The 20,508-nt window shown below is 39.1% G+C and overlaps 1 protein-coding gene across 1 annotated transcript in view; it reads left to right on the forward strand.

Annotated features, from left to right (window-relative positions):
- RYR2 (ryanodine receptor 2) overlaps window positions 1–20,508 on the forward strand; it is a 537,004-nt gene that overhangs the window by 165,448 nt on the left and 351,048 nt on the right. Inside the window, exons 19-22 of the mRNA XM_088842508.1 lie at window positions 1,565–1,757; window positions 2,843–3,059; window positions 4,766–4,870; window positions 13,079–13,182. Of these exons, the coding sequence (XP_088698634.1) occupies window positions 1,565–1,757; window positions 2,843–3,059; window positions 4,766–4,870; window positions 13,079–13,182 (619 nt within the window). The remainder of the gene's footprint in view (window positions 1–1,564; window positions 1,758–2,842; window positions 3,060–4,765; window positions 4,871–13,078; window positions 13,183–20,508) is intronic.

Here is a 20,508-nt window from a genome sequence, read left to right on the forward strand (position 1 = left end):
ACTTGACTTCACATTCCAAGATGTCCGGCTCCAGGTGAGTGATCACGCCATCATGATTATCTTCATCGTGAAGATCTTTTTTGTACAGTTCTTCTGTGTATTCTTGCCACCTCTTCTTAATATCTTCTGCTTCTGTTAGGTCCATACCATTTCTGTCCTTTATCGAACCCATGTTTGCATGAAATGTTCCCTTGATATCTGTAATTTTCTTGAAGAGATCTCTTGTTTTTCCTATTCTGTTGTTTTTCTCTATTTCCCTGCATTGATCGCTGAGGAAGTCTTTCTTATCTCTCCTTGCTATTCTTTGGAACTCTGCATTCAGATGCTTATATCTTTCCTTTTCTCCTTTGCTTTTAGCTTCTCTTCTTTTCACAGCTATTTATAAGGCCTCCTCAGACAGCCATTTCACTCTTTTGCATTTCTTTTCCATGGGGATGGTCTTGGTCCCTGTCTCCTGTACAATGTCACGAACCTCCGTCCAGAGTTCATCAGGCACTCTATCTATCAGATCTAGTCCCTTAAATCTATTTCTTACTTCCTACTGTATAATCATAAGGGATTTGATTTAGGTCATAGCTGAATGGTCTAGTGTATTGGCATTTCAACATATTGTTGGTAAAAATCTTGACATGCTAGAAATTTTACATAGGTGTTATAAAAAATTCAAAGCTGGCATCATGAAATCTATTTTTGTCTTTGCTCAAATTGAAAAATACTCTATGTTCACATTTGTGAGCATGTGTGTTTGGGAGAATCTTACCTTCTTGTTTTCCGGTTTGCCCATGGGACTCATAGGCCAAGAAATTCTGACATAGTCAAGAATGAGTGTAGATCATATGTTGACCAGGGCAAGAAATGACATTTATCCAGTATTATTTTCATGCCTCAACTTGTGTCCTGCTGTTTCCTACTTAAGAAGCCAACCAAGGTCTTGTATGAAATAAATTATAGAACAGAAACAAACCAGTTGATGTGTATTGTCTCTCAAAAAACTGTGCAAATGACCACATTTTCTGTTTTCTTCAGTATCCTTTTACGTTTTTATTTTATAAAATAAAGGGAATTTAATCTTTGAGATGGTGACTGAAGTGAATACCTTCCATGTCTGAGACTCTGTTCTTGTATAACATTAATTTAATCATCATAACGACTCTGCAAGGCAGTGGCATTTGGTTTACAAGAAGCCGAGGCTTATAGAGGTTAAGTAATTTGCTGATGGTAAAATAAATATTTGACTTCAAGACTTTCCCTAGAGGTTTTCCCCTGACATCATTATGTATCAACTCTAAGATGATATCTGTATCAAATACCATCCATCTGCATGCAAAATTTTTTCATATCAGAAGGTCCATTTTACAATAAAAATAGCATGGCTCCTAAAAAAAGCAACAGTTTGTTTTTTTTTTTAATTAAAGATCTGACATATATCATGAATATATATTCAAGATTTATTCTAGTCCAGTACTATTCATTGTCACTGCCTATTCAGATCTTTGACTTGGTCTCTGACGATGATTCTCTGAGATAAAAGGACATCATCCTCCTTAAATGTGTTTCCCCACAGGTTGTATTGCCCGGACTGTCAGCTCACCAAACCAGCATCTCTTAAGAACTGATGATGTCATCAGTTGCTGTTTAGATCTAAGTGCCCCAAGCATCTCCTTCCGAATTAATGGACAACCTGTTCAAGGCATGTTTGAGAATTTCAACATTGATGGCCTCTTCTTTCCAGTTGTCAGTTTCTCTGCAGGAATCAAGTTAGTATCGCTGTTTTTTGGTCTGTTTGCCTTCTCATTCTTTCACAGAAGACTCTGCACTGCCATCACACTTGCTTCACTAACCTGCTCTCCTGGGCATCCGTCTACAGGTCATTTTGCCCTGTAGCAAAATGTTCCTTGAAGCAACAAGCAACCTGTTCCTTGAAGGCTGGAGATAAGATTAATTCAAGTGGGGAATCTCAGGAAGCTGAGTGCTTTGTCCATATATTCAGCCATTTAGATAACTCACTCTAATCTCTCTTCCTCTGTTCAGTATCCAGAAATATTTCTAGTCCACTTAAGTTCACTTTTTTCTTTACTAAGAGTAAATACACCATGTTGGATAAAAAATGTCACTAATTTTTTCATATTTATTTTCATTAATTTTTATTTTCATTATATTCTGAACTCCAAATCCCCTCATTTCTACAGAAATGACACGTTTTTGGGTGATCAGGTCAAGATGACGCCTTTCCATGTCACACTCTACCTGTTATACTTGTAAATAACTTGCTTATGATCAGCTGGGTCAAGGTGGTTTTCTCTAACCCTTTGCTTTTTTGCTACTACCAGATGGAAAGAGTAATTAAAATGATAATTCAGTATCAAGAAGTGTCATTTGATTTCCCTTAAGGAACTTCACAGGGAAACTGAATGCTAGAAAGTGGCTGTTTTTTCTTTTTATCAGATCTCACCCAGCCCTGTAATTTTAAGTATTGATATATAGGTATTTAGATCAAGACTGTCTTTCTCTGTTGGTTATACAGGCAGCTTGAGGTATTAAATGACCAAATACTACAGACAGGTATTTCATTCACATAGGAATATGGTGCATGTGCTTTTATTATTTCTCCAGAGAGTGATACATTTTTGCTGAGCAATTGACATAATTTAATCAGGTTTTACTTTTATGATTAGAGGCTCTTAAACTCTCAGTTACTGACTTCGTGATGGTTCTTAGGGGAAAAGATGTGACTTCTGACAAAGTTAATTTTATAACAAGAATTTATTCCTTGAATTTTGTTGATTAGGAAGCTTTTCTGTATGCCAGAGATATGAGTTACCCTGACATGCATCCTTTTTAGAGTACGCTTTCTGCTTGGGGGGCGACATGGAGAATTTAAATTCCTCCCTCCGCCTGGGTATGCTCCTTGTTATGAAGCTGTTCTGCCAAAAGAGAAGTTGAAAGTGGAGCACAGCCGAGAGTACAAGCAAGAGAGGACTTACACGCGGGACCTCCTGGGCCCCACGGTTTCCCTGACACAAGCTGCCTTCACACCAATCCCAGTGGACACCAGCCAGGTACCGGATCATCAGCTGTGATGGCAGCGTTTGAATTGCAGCCATTCCTACATGCAGTGGGTTTCAGACTCCTTGGACTGTAACCTATAGGAATGCGTTTCACAGTAATACAATTTATATGTATAAGTGAAGCAAGTTTCATAAAATAATGCTTACCTTTCCCGTGTCCACTTACTCATTTTCAGTCTGTTCTGTTTTTTAAAAGTGTTTTTAAGTCACTAAATTGATTTTATAATGTACAATTGGACCACAACCTAAGTCATTGCTTACTAATTTTAAAGTGTTTTTTATATAACGTAGTAGTGGAATTTTAAATTTCTTCTCCTTGTCTACATACAGTTGGCATTTTAAAGTGATTTAAATGACTTTTATCTCAGGTAGAGATTGAGATCATAAACTCTAGAGTCAAAATGTCCTGGATCCAGTGCATGCTCAGAGACTTGAAAAAATTACTCATCTCATTGATTGGAATGCTAAGAGTATGTTCAATGTATAATAAAGAACATATTGGCACCATACTTTGCAAATAGGCACTCAAGCAATGTTAGCCATTATTCATGCTCTTCTCTTTCACAGACGTGAAATTATCCTGACACTGACTCTGAATTAAATATTGTTTTATTTTGATGGTGAAGTAACTTCAGTCCAGTTGGTTAGATATTCATAGTTTTTTCATTAGCTTTCAAAGATCAGAGGCATTGCTTCTGAAGCCTGATACAGAATTAAGAGAAGGCTTCAGACGCCTCTGTGGTTTAGCGACTTGAAGCGTTTTTCCTATCTCTCCCTGCCAGCTTTTTATATGATGCATACATAACATAAGCATGCTTTGCTCATGGCTCACATTGAGTTTGGGTTGCCATTGCTGGAACAAGGCAGGGTGTGTATGGTGCTTTCAGAGTTAAGCAGTAAACATGATTGGAGGATGGAAATGGACTGGAACAGTCAGTGGGATTCCATGGTGTCACTAGCATTTAGGATTTCCTGAGACCTGGATAATCTCTGGTTTGGAGGGGAAGGAGCCAGTGCTGGCCTCCCCGCCATGGACACTGTAGGCAGTTGCCTGCTATCTGTGTTGCGGGACTGATGGTGGGGCAATGTCTGCATCATCAGCCATGCACAGCCAACTCCTCACCCTGAAAGTCATTTTGTGTTCTTTTTGAAGAGGCTATTAAACTTTCCCTTTTTAATGGAAACATATTCAGATTTTCCCCCCTGAGGCTTATATTTAGAAACAACTCAAAGTAAGAATTAAGGGGCGATATAAATCATTGCCATTAGATATTTCTAAACTCAGCAGATTATATTTTGGACACTGAATTGCCTTCATCCTGGCCTGTGAATGCTGGCCAGATTGGTTTAAGAAGTCTGGAGTGATTTCTTTTTTGAAATAATGCATATTCCAGTGATTATCCCATATCCATTAAAACCTTGTTTGTTTTTTTTTTTATGATGGCTGTCCTTGGTAGTACTCTGTTTTCTTTCTTTCGAAGTTTTGTTCCTAAATTCCCCAAGTTTACCTAATAATTATTTAGATACCTAGTGTTATAAATTTAGAATGAATTATCTGGAACCTAGTTATATGATTACATTTTAATGGTTGATGAGACGATTTTATTTAGTTCAATTCACAGTAAGAACAGTTAATATTGCATTTTCTTGCATTTGTTTCTGATGTGTGTTTTGTTTTTCTCTTTTTTAAATTTTAGATTGTGTTGCCTCCCCACCTGGAGAGGATACGAGAAAAATTAGCAGAGAATATCCATGAGCTCTGGGTGATGAATAAAATTGAACTTGGCTGGCAGTATGGTCCGGTACATAATTTTGAAATTTATTCTCATATTCTGTTAATATATCTTTCTGAAAATATTACTTCTTCTCATTCATCCTGCTGTATGGTGGATTGATCTGATTGAGTTTTTTCACCCTAAGCTTTATTTTGTGTGCAGTTTTTCTTTATGAGAGGGAATGACTTTAGTGGTAGGGTCATTGAAGGATGGCTTAGTTGCCTAGACAACTGAAAAGTTATTAATATTCAGGTTGAAAGTTACATTTTTTAAATCAAAGTTAACATATACAGACAATAGGCATTGATTTCTAGGGACCTTAGGAAGAAATGTCACTGAAACTGAAGCTGGAAAGAAAGAAGTTAATTTACTCTTCCTCTGATGTTTCCTTTAGTCCCAGTTGTATTTACTAGTATAAGTTCTCAGGGCAGAGGTTCACAGTTGGTATCATAAGTGGAAGAGAGGCTGAGAAGGAATCATTGCATATGTTTCCAAATGATTATTGTTTAGAGAACTTAGTTTATAGTTTATCAATAAAATTTAGGTAAAACCAAAAAGACTTCTCATGTAATACCAGTGTATTATACATCTTTTTTTTAGCAGGACTGTGGCAGTGCTTTCAGTTTTATGATATTAATAGTCCAACGATCCCAAAGTTTATAACACTTATATTTGACTGAATATAGAAATGAGTGTATTCAGCCCAGTCATAATTTATTGCATTAAGCTTTGAATAATGACATTTATTATTAGTGTTAGTAGTAATACCATGCTTGTTGTTGATTAGTTGCTAAGTCACGTCTGACTCTTTACGACCCCTTGGACTTGTAGCCAGCCAGGCTCCTTTGTCCATAGGATTTTCCAGGCAAGAATACTGGAGTGGAATGCCATTTCCTTCTCCAGGGGATCTTCCTGACCCAGGGATCAAACTCCTGTTTCCTGCATTGACAGCAAATTTTTTGAATACCATGCTACTTTATACTTTATGCTACTTTTGTATGTTTATTTATTTAGAGCTCTGTCTTTTCTCTTACAGGTACTGGGGTAATCTTCCTAATAGCACCCTGGGCTGTGTGTTATTATTTCAAATTTACCAGTGGTGCCACTGCCGATGATTCAAATGCCTTGACAGCTAGTTACTGTGCTGGAACTAGGATCCAACTTCTCTAGCTTCTAGTCTAGAACTGTTTTTCACTATAAGACTTGCTGATGCATGATCAGAAGATAGGATCCTTTCATTAATTCAGTGATAGACAGTTGTCAAATCAGCAAGAACTTAAAGTACCTTATTTAGTATGTGGTTTTATGCAATATTCTTTGATTTTTAAAAATTGAAGAAATGAATGACTGTTAAATAAGGTGTTTATCATTAATTAAAGTCAGTAAGAGGTGAGATATTGTAAAAGTATTCCTAGTCAATTGGCAGAGGAATTACAGACAAAATTTACCACAAGATTCGAGATACGGAAAGATTTGAATTACAGACAAAATTCAGAGAAAGATAATTACAAGCTAGGATTTAAAAAGATCTCATACAAACAAATAACTCCCCCCCCCAAAAAACAAACAAACAAGCATAGTAACAGGAATTGTTTAATAGGTTTACACTCAAAAAAGATGATTTCTATTGCAAGCTTCTATAGGTTGCCTAAATAATTACATTCTACAGTGAACTTCTTTATGTTTCTTCTAAAAAAAGAGGAAATATAAGATCTCATTATTATCTATTCTTGCAATTAAATTAAGTTCATTTCAACACCATACCTTTATTGCTACTAGTTTGCAGGTGCTGAAAGGGAGCACAGTGCTTCTGAGCCAAACTGACTGGCCAGTTACGCTTTACCTGGTCTGAGTCTGATGACAGCAGCATCAGGTTTTACGTGCCTCCAGCGGGGAGATTAAGCTCTTAGTCTGTTGCTGTGGTGCTGGCACCTGGCACCTTTCCTGGGACAGGGAATAGACCAAATACTTGCTGAAAGAATGAAACGTTTTTTTCCTTAGGTCTCACTCTGGGCAAGCACAGCCACAAGTATCCTATCAGATCAGTAACTTGGGAGAGTCTCAGGCTGACACGTGAAGAGGTTTCACGTTGTCCTTCCATCTCATAATTGACCTTGTGTCCTCTTTGACTCGGGCTCTCCTAAAACTCTTTTCAGATCAGTGTCTTTGATCCCTGACTTTATCATCTCTGTTATTCTAGACTTAGGGACACCTCTTACTGAGACCAGTTCCATAAATTCTTTAACATTTTAAATGGTATGTTCCAGTTTTTCTCTGAGTTAATATTTTAGAAGCTTTATTGAGATATAATTCACATTCTATGCAATTCATCCATTTAAGGAGTGCAGGTCCAGGTTCTTTGTTGTTTTTGCTGTTTGTCAGTTACGTTTTATTTTTTAATTTAGTAATTTTTAATTGAAGGATAATTGATTTACAATATTATATTGCTTTCTGCCGTATAGCAACATGAATCAGCCATAGGTATACATATGTCCCCTCCCTCCTGACCCTCCTTCCTACCCCATCCCACCCCTCTAGGTTGTCACAAAGCACTGGTTTGAGCTCTCTCAGTCATACAGTGAATTCCCATTGCTGTTTTGCATGTGGGAGTATGTGTGTTTCCATGCTGCCCTCTCCGTCCGTCCCATGCTCGCATTCCCCGCTACCCCGTGTCCACAGGTCTGTTCTCTATGTCTGCATCTTCATTCGTCTGCATTGCTGCCCTGCAAATCAGTTCATCAGTACCGTCTTTCTAGATTCCATACATATACATTAATATACAATATTTGTCTTTCTGACTTACTTCACTCTGTATAATAGACTATAGATTCATCTACCTCATTATAACTGACTCAGATGGGTTCCTTTTTATGGCTGAGTAATATTCCATTGTATAGCAACTGTGTTTTTTCTTTGAAGTAGTTTGAACTCTTTAATAAATTGTGTTTTTTGTTTTTATTTTTTTGCAAAGAAATTAATTTCTTTAAATGTCTTTGGGGTGTATTTCACTGGAGCATCATGCAAGAGCTCTATTTTTTTAATTAATTAATTTTTTTATTGAAGGATAATTGCTTTAAAGAATTTTGTTGTTTTCTGTCAAACCTCAATATGAACCAGCCATAAGTATACATATATCCCCTCCCTTTTGAACCTCCCTCCCCATCCCACCCCTCTAGGTTGATCCAGATCCCTGTTTGAGTTCCCTGAGCCATGCAGCAAATTCCCATTGGTAATCTATTTTACACATGGTGATGTAAGTTTCCATGTTACTCTCTCCACACATCTCACCCTCTCCTCCCCTTTCCCCATGTCCATAAGTCTCTTCTCTATGTCTGTGTCTCCACTGCTGCCCTGAAAATAAATTCTTCAGACCATTTTTCTAGATTCCATATATGTGTGTTGCTGCTGCTGCTAAGTCACGTCATTTGTGTCCAACTCTGTGTGACCCCATAGACAGCAGCCCACCAGACTCCCGTCCCTGGGATTCTCCAGGCAAAAATACTGGAGTGGGATGCCATTTCCTTCTCCAGTGCATGCAAGTGAAAAGTGAAACTGAAGTCACTCAGTCGTGTCTGACTCTTCGTGACCCTATGGACTGTAGCCCACCAGGCTCCTTCATCCATGGGATTTTCTAGGCAAGAGTACTGGAGTGGGGTGCCATTCCCTTCTCTGATATGTGTGTTAGGATACAATATTTATCTTTCTCACTTACCTCACTCTGTACGATAGGTTCTAGGTTCATCTACCTCATCAGAAGTGACTCAGATGTGTTTCTTTCTCTGCCTGAGTAAATTCCATTGTGTATATGGACCACAACTTCTTTATCCATTCATCTGTTGATGGACATCTAGGTTGCTGCCATGTTCTAGTTATTGTAAATAGTTCTGCAATGAACAATAGGATGAATGTGTCTTTTTCAGTTTTGATTTCCCAGGGTATATGCTTAGGAGTGCGATTGCTGGGTCATAAGTGGTTTTATTCCTAGTTTTTTAGGGAATCTCCATACCGTCTTCCATAGTGGCTATTATTTATTTACGTTCCCACCAACAGTGCAAGAGCATTCCCTTTTCTCCACACCCTCCCCAGCATTTACTTTTTGTAGACTTTTTGATGATGGCCATTCTGACCTGTGTGAGGTGATATCTCATTGTAGTTTTGATTTGTATTTCTCTAATAATGAGTGATGTTGAACTTCTTTTCATGTGTTTGTTCAGTTCAGTTCAGTTCAGTTCAGTCGCTCAGTCATGTCCGACTCTCCGCGACCCCATGAATCACAGCACACCAGGCCTCCCTGTCTATCACCAACTCCCGGATTTCACTCAAACTCATGTCCACAGAGTCGGTGATGCCATCCAGCCATCCCATTCTCTGTCGTCCCCTTCTCCTACTGCCCCCAACCTTTCCCAGCATCAGAGTCTTTTCCAGTGAGTCAACTCGTCGCATTAGGTGGCCAAAGTATTGTCATCTTTAGCATCAGTCCTTCCAATGAACACCCAGGATTGATCTCCTTTAAAATGGACTGGTTGGAGCTCCTTGCAGTACAAGGGACTCCCAAGAGTCTTCTCCAGCACCACAGTTCAAAAGCATCAATTCTTTGGTGATCAGCTTTCTTCACAGTCATGTGTTTGTTAGCCGTCTGTATATCTTCCTTTGAGAAGTGTCTGTTTAGGTCTTTTTCTTGCTTTTTGATTGGGAGCTCTATTTTATGGAAAAACATAAGGCAGATCCATTCAAGCCTTCATCTGTCCCCTTTGCATCAGTTCAGTTCAGTTGCTCAGTCGTGTCCGACTCTTTGCAACCCCATGAATCACAGCATGCCAGGCCTCCCTGTCCATCACCAACTCCCAGAGTTCACTCAAACTCACGTCCATCGAGTCGGTGATGCCATCCAGGCATCTCATTCTCTGTCGTCCCCTTCTCCTCCCGCCCCCAATCCTTCCCAGCATCAGAGTCTTTTCCAGTGAGTCAACTCTTTGCATTAGGTGGCCAAAGTATTGGAATTTCAGCTTCAATATCAGTCCTTCCAATGAACACTCAGGATTGATCTCCTTTAGAATGGTCTGGTTGGATCTCCTTGAAGTCCAAGGGACTCTCAAGAGTTGTCTCCAGCACCACAGTTCAAAAGCATCAATTCTTCGGCGATCAGCTTTCTTCACAGTCCAACTGTCACATCCATACATGACCACAGGAAAAACCATAGGCTTGACTAGACGGACCTTTGTTGGCAAAGTAATGTCTCTGCCTTTTAATTTGCTATCTAGGTTGGTCACAATTTTCCTCCCAAAAAGTAAGCTTCTTAATTTCATAGCTGCAGTCAGTGATTTTGGAGCCCAAAAAATAAAGTCAGCCACTGTTTCCCCATCTATTTCCCATGAAGTGATGGGACCAGATTCCATGATCTTTGTTTTCTGAATGTTGAGCTTCAAACCAACCTTTTCACTTCCCTCTTTCACTTTCATCAAGAGGCTTTTGATTTCCTCTTCACTTTCTGCCATAAGGGTTGTGTCATCTGCATATCTGAGGTTATTGATATTTCTCCTCGCAATCTTGATTCCAGCTTGTGCTTCTTCCAGCCCCACGTTCCTCTTGATGTACTCTGCATAGAAGTTAAACAAGCAGGGTGACAATATACAGCCTTGACGTACTCCTTTTCCTATTTGGAACCAGTCTGTTGTTCCATGTCCAGGTCTAACTGTTGCTTCCTGACCTGCATATAGGTTTCTCAAGAGGCAGGTCAGGTGGTCTGGTATTCCCATCTCTTTCAGAATTTTCCACAGTTTCTTGTGATCGACACAGTCAAAGGCTTTGGCATAGTCAATGAAGCAGAAATAGATGTTTTTCTGGAACTCTGTTGCTTTCTCAATGATCCAGCAGATGTTGGCAATTTGATCTCTGGTGCCTCTGCCTTTTCTAAAACCTGCTTGAACATCTGGAAGTTCACGGTTCACATATTGCTGAAGCCTGTCTTGGAGATTTTTGAGCATGACTTTACTAGTATGTGAGATGAGTGCAATTGTGCGGTAGTTTGAGCATTCTTTGGCATTCCCTTTCTTTGGGATTGGAATGAAAACTGACCTTTTCCAGTCCTGTGGCCACTGCTGAGTTTTCCAAATTTGCTGGCATATAGAGTGCAGCACTTTCAAAGCATCATCTTTCAGGATTTGAAATAGCTCAACTGGAATTCCATCACTCCACTAGCTTTGTTCGTAGTGATGCTTTCTAAGGCCCACTTGACTTCACATTCCAAGATGTCTGGCTCTAGGTGAGTGATCACGCCATCGTGAATATCTTGGTCATGAATATCTTTTTTGGACAGTTCTTCTGTGTATTCTTGCCACCTCTTCTTAATATCTTCTGCTTCTGTTAGGTCTACACCATTTCTGTCCTTTATTGAGCCCATCTTTGCATGAAATGTTCCTTTCGTGTCTCTAATTTTCTTGAAGAAATCTCTTGTTTTTCCTGTTCTGTTATTTTCTTCTATTTCTTTGCCTAACCTTGTGTTTGGTACTGTGGTCCTCAAATTGAAAAGACCTTGTTTTAGTGAGTTTACCTTTTTAAAGAGCTTCTGGTTTAGCTGGGTAATAGACACACAATTAGAAACTAAGAACTATGATGGATATGCTCATTGTAAGCAAGGGATATTTACAGCTCTCCTGGTGAAATCAGGGAAGGCTTCCAGAGGGTGATAAATACTTGATCTGAGCTCTACTATTCCCGTGGAGGAGCTGTGACCCTGGTGGCAAGAAAAAGGTCAAGAAGAGGACTCAGGTGAGAGGTGTGAAGTTCCTGATTGTGTACTGGCAGAAGCAATGGAGAGATATGACTGCAGATGTTTTGAAGAAGTTCAAGTATGGAAAGTGTTTAGGAGAAGGAAGGAAATCTCGATAGATTTCTTGTTTCAGCTTGGATAACCGAGAGGATGATGCGGACAGTTACTCTGTGGTGTAGAGAGTAGAGGGCAAGTGGAAATTACATAGATACGGAGTAAATTGTCTCTGAAGTTGGGCACATTCACTTTCACCTTTGTGTTTAGCATTCGGTATTTGGTTTTATAACTCACGGCTTCCTTTCCTCACTTACACCCTTAATAAATAAGCTGTGTACTCTTTTAAGTCCTATTCATTTGCAATGATCAAGAAAGAAAAGAAAAGCTATTTTGTTTTTAACTTGTCAGCTCCTGAATACTTTAAAAAAATTCTTGCTCGTGTTTTACTACTATTTTATGTGACATTTATAAAACTTGGTAATTATTCCCAGGGAGTAATTTGTTCCCCAAGAGCATATGACTGTGATTCAGGTGACACCGCGGCTGTAAGCTTGTGTAATTTAGGCCTCTAAGAAGACAAAAATCTAATTACTAATGCAAGGATATAGACCATCTTTCTAATTAATTCAGTCCTAAAATCTTGAATTTAGTTTATTCTGATTGCTAGCACTTTCAAGGATGAATATGAAAAGTATCTGTGGGGTATTACCTGGCTTTGGTAAGCCACTGGAGTGACTTGTAAGAGCAGAAGTAACTCACATGGGATGAAATGAACAGCTGGAAGGAGCCACTGCCACGAGTTTGTATCAATCAGTCATGATGTTAACTGATGTCTCTAATCTGTGTCTAAACATGCAACAATAACAACTGAGTTATTGCTACACCTTCTTACCTAGAGTTCATTTCAGTTTACAAAGCATTTGTTGCATGCCTGCTGTGTGCCAGGCGTGTTCTCGGTGCTGAGAATACATTATCAAAGAACAGAAGAGGCCAGTCCCTATTCCTTTGGTCTTACATTCTTGCAGTTGCAGGGAGATAGACAACCCCATAAATAAGACCCTAGTTTGTTAGCCAGTGGTAACAGTTACAGAAAGAAAAAATCAGATAAGTAGCAGATTGGCAGATTAGGAAGGTGGGCAGGACAAGCCACATTGAGAAAGTAAGGTTGAAGCAAAGGCTGTAAGTTGCTGTGAGAGTGGGCATGGAGGCTTCAGGGCAGAGCAGACATGAAAGCTGGGACTGACTGGGAATGTTGGCAAGGAGAAGATGTAAGGTAGCCCAGACAATGCCAGGTTTACCACTGACCTTGAGCAGTAGCCATGCCTGAGGGATGACAGAGGCAGCCTTGGTGGGATGAAGGTCTGTTTCCCTTCTTGCTTCCCACTTCACTTTCCTCCATGCAATTGGATAACCGTCACGAGTATATGATCTTAGAAACTGTTTTATGCCAATTTCCTGTTCTGTTTCAGGTTAGAGATGACAATAAGAGACAGCACCCGTGTCTGGTGGAGTTCTCCAAGCTGCCTGAACAGGAACGCAATTATAATTTACAGATGTCGCTGGAGACCCTGAAGTGAGTTTCTTAAATTTCTCATTTTCTTCTCTGTATTCCCTGAAGGAAACAAGGTGTTGATATTACAATTAAATTTATTTTAGCTCCAGTTAGACTTTTTTTATAATGCATTGGTGAATTGAATCAGTATTTGTTTGGACCAGGCGTTGAGCATGTCATGACTTTATGTGTTTCCTGAAGGGTACTCTATGGATGTTTATGGGTGTTTGGGAATATAAGGATTTTACCATTGTATTCAGTACTTCTGAGATTATCAGTCATAAATCGTTACTGGTGGGTGACAAGATAAGTGACAATACTAAAACGAGTGTTTCAGAACTTCTGTACCAGTTAAGGTATTGCATTGAGCTTTGAATAATCACATGCATTATTAGTGTTAGTACTAATACCATGTGCTGCGTTGTACTAATTATTATATTTATTTATTTAGAGCTTTTGCTTTTCACTTACAGATATTGGGTTAATCTTCCTAATAGCACCCTGGACTGTGTGTTATTATTTCAGATTTACCAGTGATGTCACAGCTGAGGATTCTCATGGAGTTGTCAAATACCTTGACAGTTAGTTAGTAGCTGTGCTAGAACAGGGATCCAGTTTCTCTAGCTTCTCATCTAGAACTGTTTTTTACTATAAAACTTACTGATCCATGATAAGAAAACGGGATCCTTTCACTAACTCAGTAATGGTTAGACAGTTGTCAAATAGCAAGTACTTATGAAGTACTTACTAAGTATATAGTTTTGTGCATTTCCATCCTTGTTGGACTTGAAGAACTGAATGTTCCAGTAGATCACTGATCCTAATACCTGCTTGTGTTAGGAATGAAACAATACTTTTTTTTCCAATTTTTTGTTTCAGTTTTGTTAAGTGTAAAGAGCTATTTCTATTGAAATTGTTTTACCAAAGATCTAAAACATAAACAGTTTCAAGTTCTTTGATTTCAGCCCAGGTATATATCTGCAAAGATGATGTAGTGATTTTCATTATGAAACTAAGTAAGTAAATAGGGCCTTGAGTTTAGGCTCTACTAGAGAAGGAAATGGCAACCCACTCCAGTGTTCTTGCCTGGAGAATCCCAGGGACGGGGGAGCCTGGTGGGCTTCCATCTATGGGGTCACACAGAGTCGGACACGACTGAAGTGACTTAGCAGCAGCAGTAGCTTAAAAGGGACAGGAATGTAAGAATGCAAACCGAGTAAATGGAGAAGTCACTACGGGTGAACTACTGACGCTTCTCTGAAATAAGGGCCACAGAACACATCCCTGTGACCCGTGTGCCTCCTCTTCACATCTCCTGTCCTCCTCCGTGATCTTGATGTGAAGCTTGCACATTTAGCTTGGTAATTCATGACAGCCCATTATTTATCCATCTCTTAAAACAAAATGCTTTTATTGAGAGTTCATGGCCTAAGATAATTTCATTAAATTTGTGGTACGTTCCCTGTAATTTTAACAATTTAACAATTGACAGCTAAGCCAGCTAGGCAAATCCTGGGTAACTTGTGATGTAGAAGTCTGCATGTTCACATTTGGCATGTCGAGCCTTTGACTGCTACTCGTAATCTAGTCTCATTCCTTTCAGTTCCTGGTGGCTGGTTTGATTAATCATAAGACTGCCCGTACCATGGTGCTGTTGCCTATGGTGAATGCTAATAAACCTTTTCAAGAACTCATTCTTAATATTTACATGGTGTTATGATGAACTCATTTCACTTGTTTCTTTAAAATTTAAAATAGAGCTCCTATTCTCCAAAATTCAAACTATGCCCAATTTCAGTAGTTTAAAGAAAGTATAGTACTTTCTGTGTTTCTTTTATTCCCTTGATTAGTTACAGGCACTAGAACAGACGGGATAAGAACAAGGAATCTAGATGATTGGATGGTTCAGATTTAAGGACTTGCTTCCCAGAGGGAATCTTAGTATCTCTGAACCTTAGACTTTCTATTAATAGCATCAGTTTAAAATGAGGATCATAGTATATCTACCTCATGAAATTGTAGTAAAGATTAAATGACACACAACTGATAAAGCCTCTAGCACCATCATGTCTAAAAGAAGAAGCACTCTATCAAGTTTAGGTGTTTTTTCTTTTATATATATACTGTGGGGGAGATTAGCAACTTTACTAATTAAATCCCAAGGAGTGCCAAGTAACAAATAAGCAAATGATTATTTCAGAATATTCCTTATTTTGGATTTGTGGTGATTTCATGTGAATATGATTATTTTGTTGTTGCACTTCATGTGATTTTTGTCTTGTAAATTGTTGACAAAGACAGCTAACTTCCAGATTTGAATGGTCATCTGTACGTTGTACAGCACTGCAGAAATTCTGACATCCTCTTTCAAAGCATCACTGGACCACCCTGGCCTAAGCTGCCTTTTTTTTTTTAAATTGAGGTATAATTGATGTACAATGTTGTATTAATTTCAGGAGTATAGCACAGTGATTCAGGTATCTAAACACACACACACACACACACTCACACACTCTTTTCAGATTTTTTTCCCTTATAGGTTACTGTAAAATATTAAGTATAGTTCCCTCTGCTATACAGTAGGTCCTTATTGGTTATCATTTTGTATGTATTAGTGTGATACATGAATCCAAACCTCCTAATTTATCCCTTCCCCGCTTTCCCCTTTGCTAACCATAAGTTTGTTTTCCATGTCTGTGGGTCTGTTTCTCTGTGTCATACTTTAGATTCCACATATAAGTGGTATCATAAAGTAGTTGTCTTCTCTTTCTGACTTGTCTCACCTAGTATGATAATCTCTAGGTCCATCCGTGATGCTGCAAATAGCTTATTTCATTCTTTTTTTATTGCTGAGTAATTGTTCCATTGTGTGTTTGTATATATATCACATCTTCTCTATCCATTCATCTGTTAATGGACATTTAGGTTGCTTCCATGTCTTTAGTGGAAAAGGCGATGGCACCCCAATCCAGTACTCTTGCCTGGAAAATCCCATGGGCGGAGGAGCCTGGTAGGCTGCAGTCCATGGGGTCTCAAAGAGTCGGACACGACTGAGCGACTTCACTTTCACTTTCATGCATTGGAGAAGGAAATGGCAATCCACTCCAGTGTTCTTGCCTGGAGAATCCCAGGGACAGGGGAGCCTGGTGGGCTGCCGTCTATGGGGTTGCACAGAGTCGGACACGACTGAAGCGACTTAGCAACAGCAGCAGCAGCAGCATGTCTTTAGCCTAAGCTACCGCTACGCCCCACCTGAAACTATAAAACTATCCTGACAGATACAGTTGAAATAGTAACCTAGCTCTTCTCTTACACATTCTGCTCTCTGTAGCCTGCTGAACTTTTCCCAAATATTTAGGTGGTATTTGAATTCCTTCTCATTGCTCCTGAGATAAAGACAATACCCTAATTTGCTTAATGGTCCTTCAAGTTCCTTCCCTTCTAGCCAGCGTCATCTTATAAGAGGCTGCTTTTATTTTCCCTTGCTTGATATCACACTAGCCTTTGTTTTGCCTCTTTGCATGTTCCTTTCCCCTTTGTGTCCACTTTCTGTAATGTTCTCCTCCAAGCCCTATTCTTATCCTTTAGATCTCAAGTCACTTCAGGCAGCATTTGCTGAGTTGCTTGACTCAATAAAGCCCCCTTTGATAGGCAATCAGCCCTTTTGTATCTCTCAGCAGAGAATCTTTCTATGTATAATCACAGGATGGCTGCTGTACTCCACCAGACCTATTATGTAAGTTTCTTTGTTTCTTAATTTTTTTTTTATTCATTCATTTATTTATTTGGCTGAGTCGGGTCTTAGTAGTTGCAGCATGCAGAATCTTTGTTGCATCCTGCAGATCTTTCATTGTGGTGTGAGGGCTCTGTAGTTACAGCATAAGGGCTTACTTCCTCTGAGGCATGTGGAATCTTAGTTCCCTATCTCAGGGCTCAAACCCATGTCCCCTTGCATTGCAAGGCAGATTTTTAACCACTGGATCATCAGGGAAGTCCCAGACCTAAGTTTCTTGAGGGCAGGCATCTCACTTGATTTTAGTCGTCATTTGAACTTTACACAGAGCTCGGTAATATTTGTCAAATGAATGAAGCAACAAATAAGCAATAAAACTCAGTCGCTAGGCAGGCTTTTACATAGCAAATGCTTACCATAGAAACAGGGTGCCTTCTGTTCTCTCTGTGGCTTTGTGCCATTCTGTCTCCTCTTCTTGTCGGTGGCCTTATACTTGAAGTAATAAAATGCCACATGAACCATTATTGCCACTTAATCTCATAGTCAAGATGTACTGAATGCATATGTAAGTTACTGTGGGAAACAGAGGAATCAGATGGCGAGCTGACCCCTAGCACGTTCTTTTCCACTTCTCCTACTCTGTTCTTGTCTGTTAACCTCTGCACAAGCTTTACGGCTCACACTGCTCTCTCCCAATCTTCTGCAGACCTTAAAACCATTTAAAAGGGTGAATTGAACAGTATTAAGTCAAATAAAATTGTCTTAATATTAAGATTACATAAAGACCATCTATATGTCTTCTTTGGAGAAATGTCTATTTAGGTCTTCCACCCATTTTTTGATTGAGTTGTTTGTTTCTTTGATATTGAACTCTATGAGCTGTTTGTGCATTTTAAAGATTGATCCCTGTTAGTTGCTTCATTTGCAAATATTTGCTCAAATTCTGAAGGTTGTCTTTTCAGTTCATTTATGGTTTTCTTTGCTGTGCAAAAGCTTTTAACTTTAATGCTCTGTGGTGTGGTGACTCAGATGGATCGAATGAATGGGGGTTATGTGGGAGGGAGAGCCAAGAGGGAGGAGAAACATGTATACATATAGCTGATTCTGTTTGTTGTACAGCAGAAATTAGCACAACATTGTAAAGCAACTATACCCCAATTTTTAAAAAAGATCATATAAAGACAAAACAGTTCTTACTCAAAGAACTTGGTGTGGTTAATAGTATTAAATAGATTTCTTAAAAGATTCGTTGTTCTCACTCAAAAATCTCCTTGACTTAGACATAAAGTGCTTAGATATAGTATTAAAAATATCTTTAAAAGAAACAAAATCAATACTTTGGATCTCATTGAAAGCAGAATCCCTTGTATTACAAAAGAAACCGTGTACAAAATGAAGACATAGGGCACAGAGTGGGAGGAAATATTTATAGATCATGTAAGTTTATATTTGTTGGATTTGTGGTAAATCATACATGTGCCAATAAAGAACTTGTACACAGAATATATAGGTAATTCTTACAACTACATAATAAGAATACATACAGCCCAGTTAAAAATGGGCAAAACATTTGAGAACATGTTTTAATAAAGATATGTAAATGCCTAATACACACATGAAAAGAGGATCAACATCATTAGTCATTATGAAAATGCAAATTAAATCATAATGAGATAAAACCACACATACTAGAATGTTCATAGTCAAAATGACAGATACACTCAGTATTGTTGTAAATACAGAAAAACACTGAAATCTACATGTATTACAAGTGGGTATGTAAAATGGCCCTGCCACTTGGTGGTTTCTTAGAAGGTTAAACATAAATTTATGATACAGCCTAATGGGAGAAATATCAATAACCTCAGATATGCAGATGACACCACCCTTATGGCAGAGAGTGAAGAGGAACTAAAGAGCCTCTTGATGAGGGTGAAAGAGGAGAGTGAAAAAGCTGGCTTAAAACTCAACTTTCAGAAAACTAAGATCATGGCATCTGGTCCCATCAGTTCATGGCAAGTAGACGGGGAAACAGTGTCAGACTAGGGGACAACAGGGGACGAGAGGGCTGGATGGCATCACTGACTCAGTGGACATGATTTTGAGCAAGCTCTGGGAGATGGTGACGGACAGGGAGGTCTGGTGTGCTTCAGTCCACGGGGTCGCAAAGACTCGGGACATGACTGAGTGACTGAACAACTACAAAATAATTCCCCTCCTCCATACCTACACAGAGGAACTAAAAAGCCTCTTGATGAAAGTGAAAGAGCAGAGTGAAAAGGTTGGCTTGAAGCTCAACATTCAGAAAACAAAGATCATGGCATCTGGTCCCATCACTTCATAGGAAATAGATGGGGAAACAGTGGAAACAGTGTCAGACTTTATTTTTTTGGGCTCCAAAATCACTGTGGATGCTGATTGCAGCCATGAAATTAAAAGACGCTTACTCCTTGTAAGGAAAGTTATGACCAACCTAGATAGTATATTAAAAAGCAGAGACATTACTTTGCCAACCAAGGTCCGTCTAGTCAAGGCTATGGTTTTTCCCGTGGTCATGTATGGATGTGAGAGTTGGACTGTGAAGAAAGCTGATCGCCGGAGAATTGCTGCTTTTGAACTGTGGTGCTGGAGGCGACTCTTGAGAGTCCCTTGTACTGCAAGGAGATCCAACCAGTCCATTCTAAAAGAGATCAGTCCTGGGTGTTCATTGGAAGGACTGATGCTAAAACTGAAACTCCAGTACTTTGGCCACCTCATGCAAAGAGGTGACTCACTGGAAAAGACCCTGATGCTGGGAGGGATTGGGGGCGGGAAGAGAAGGGGACGACAGAGAATGAGATGGCTGGATGGCATCACCGACTCGATGGACATGAGTTTGAGTGAACTCCGGGAGTTGGTGATGGACAGGGAGGCCTGGCGTGCTGTGATTCATGGGGTCGCAAAGAGTCGGACATGACTGAGCGACTGAAGTGAACTGAACTGATAGCTACACAAGAGAAATAAAAACCTATGTTGACACAAAGACTTGTACCTTCGTTCATCAAAGTGTGTTCATAGAATCATCATACGTAACAGCCCCAAACTGGAAACTGCAAATTTCAATAAACTGATGAATGGATAAACAAAATGTTATACAGTCATACAATGTAATACTATTGAGTAATAAAAGGAAATATCCTGTTAATATATACTACAGCATGGATAAACCTGAAAGACATTATGCTAAGTCAAAGGAGCCTGACGTGAAAGATTTAATATTATTCTATCTGTATGAAATATTCAGAAAAGGAAATTCTATAGAGACAGAAAACAGATTAATGATTGCTTGGAGTGGGAATGATGAATGACTGCAAACAGGCTTGGAGAATCTGATGGAATAATGGAAGTATTCTAAAACTGGATTGTAGTGATGGTCATTCAATGATAGTCATTACCCATACTTAATATATTAGGCAGGGTTCTCTATGTTCTAATCAGATTTCTTAGTAGGCATGCACTTGGAAGTTTAGTAACCTGGATTTGAGATAAATCTCATTATTGTCATCCTTGAGTTCCTAAGAGCTGGTTTGGCATCCTGCTTGACCCTTTCATAGCCCTATATATTTGTCACCACA

The sequence above is a fragment of the Moschus berezovskii genome, chromosome 12 (assembly GCF_049115385.1).
Source record: "Moschus berezovskii isolate FMDL1 chromosome 12, NW_MosBer_1.0, whole genome shotgun sequence".
Lineage (NCBI taxonomy): Eukaryota > Metazoa > Chordata > Mammalia > Artiodactyla > Moschidae > Moschus > Moschus berezovskii.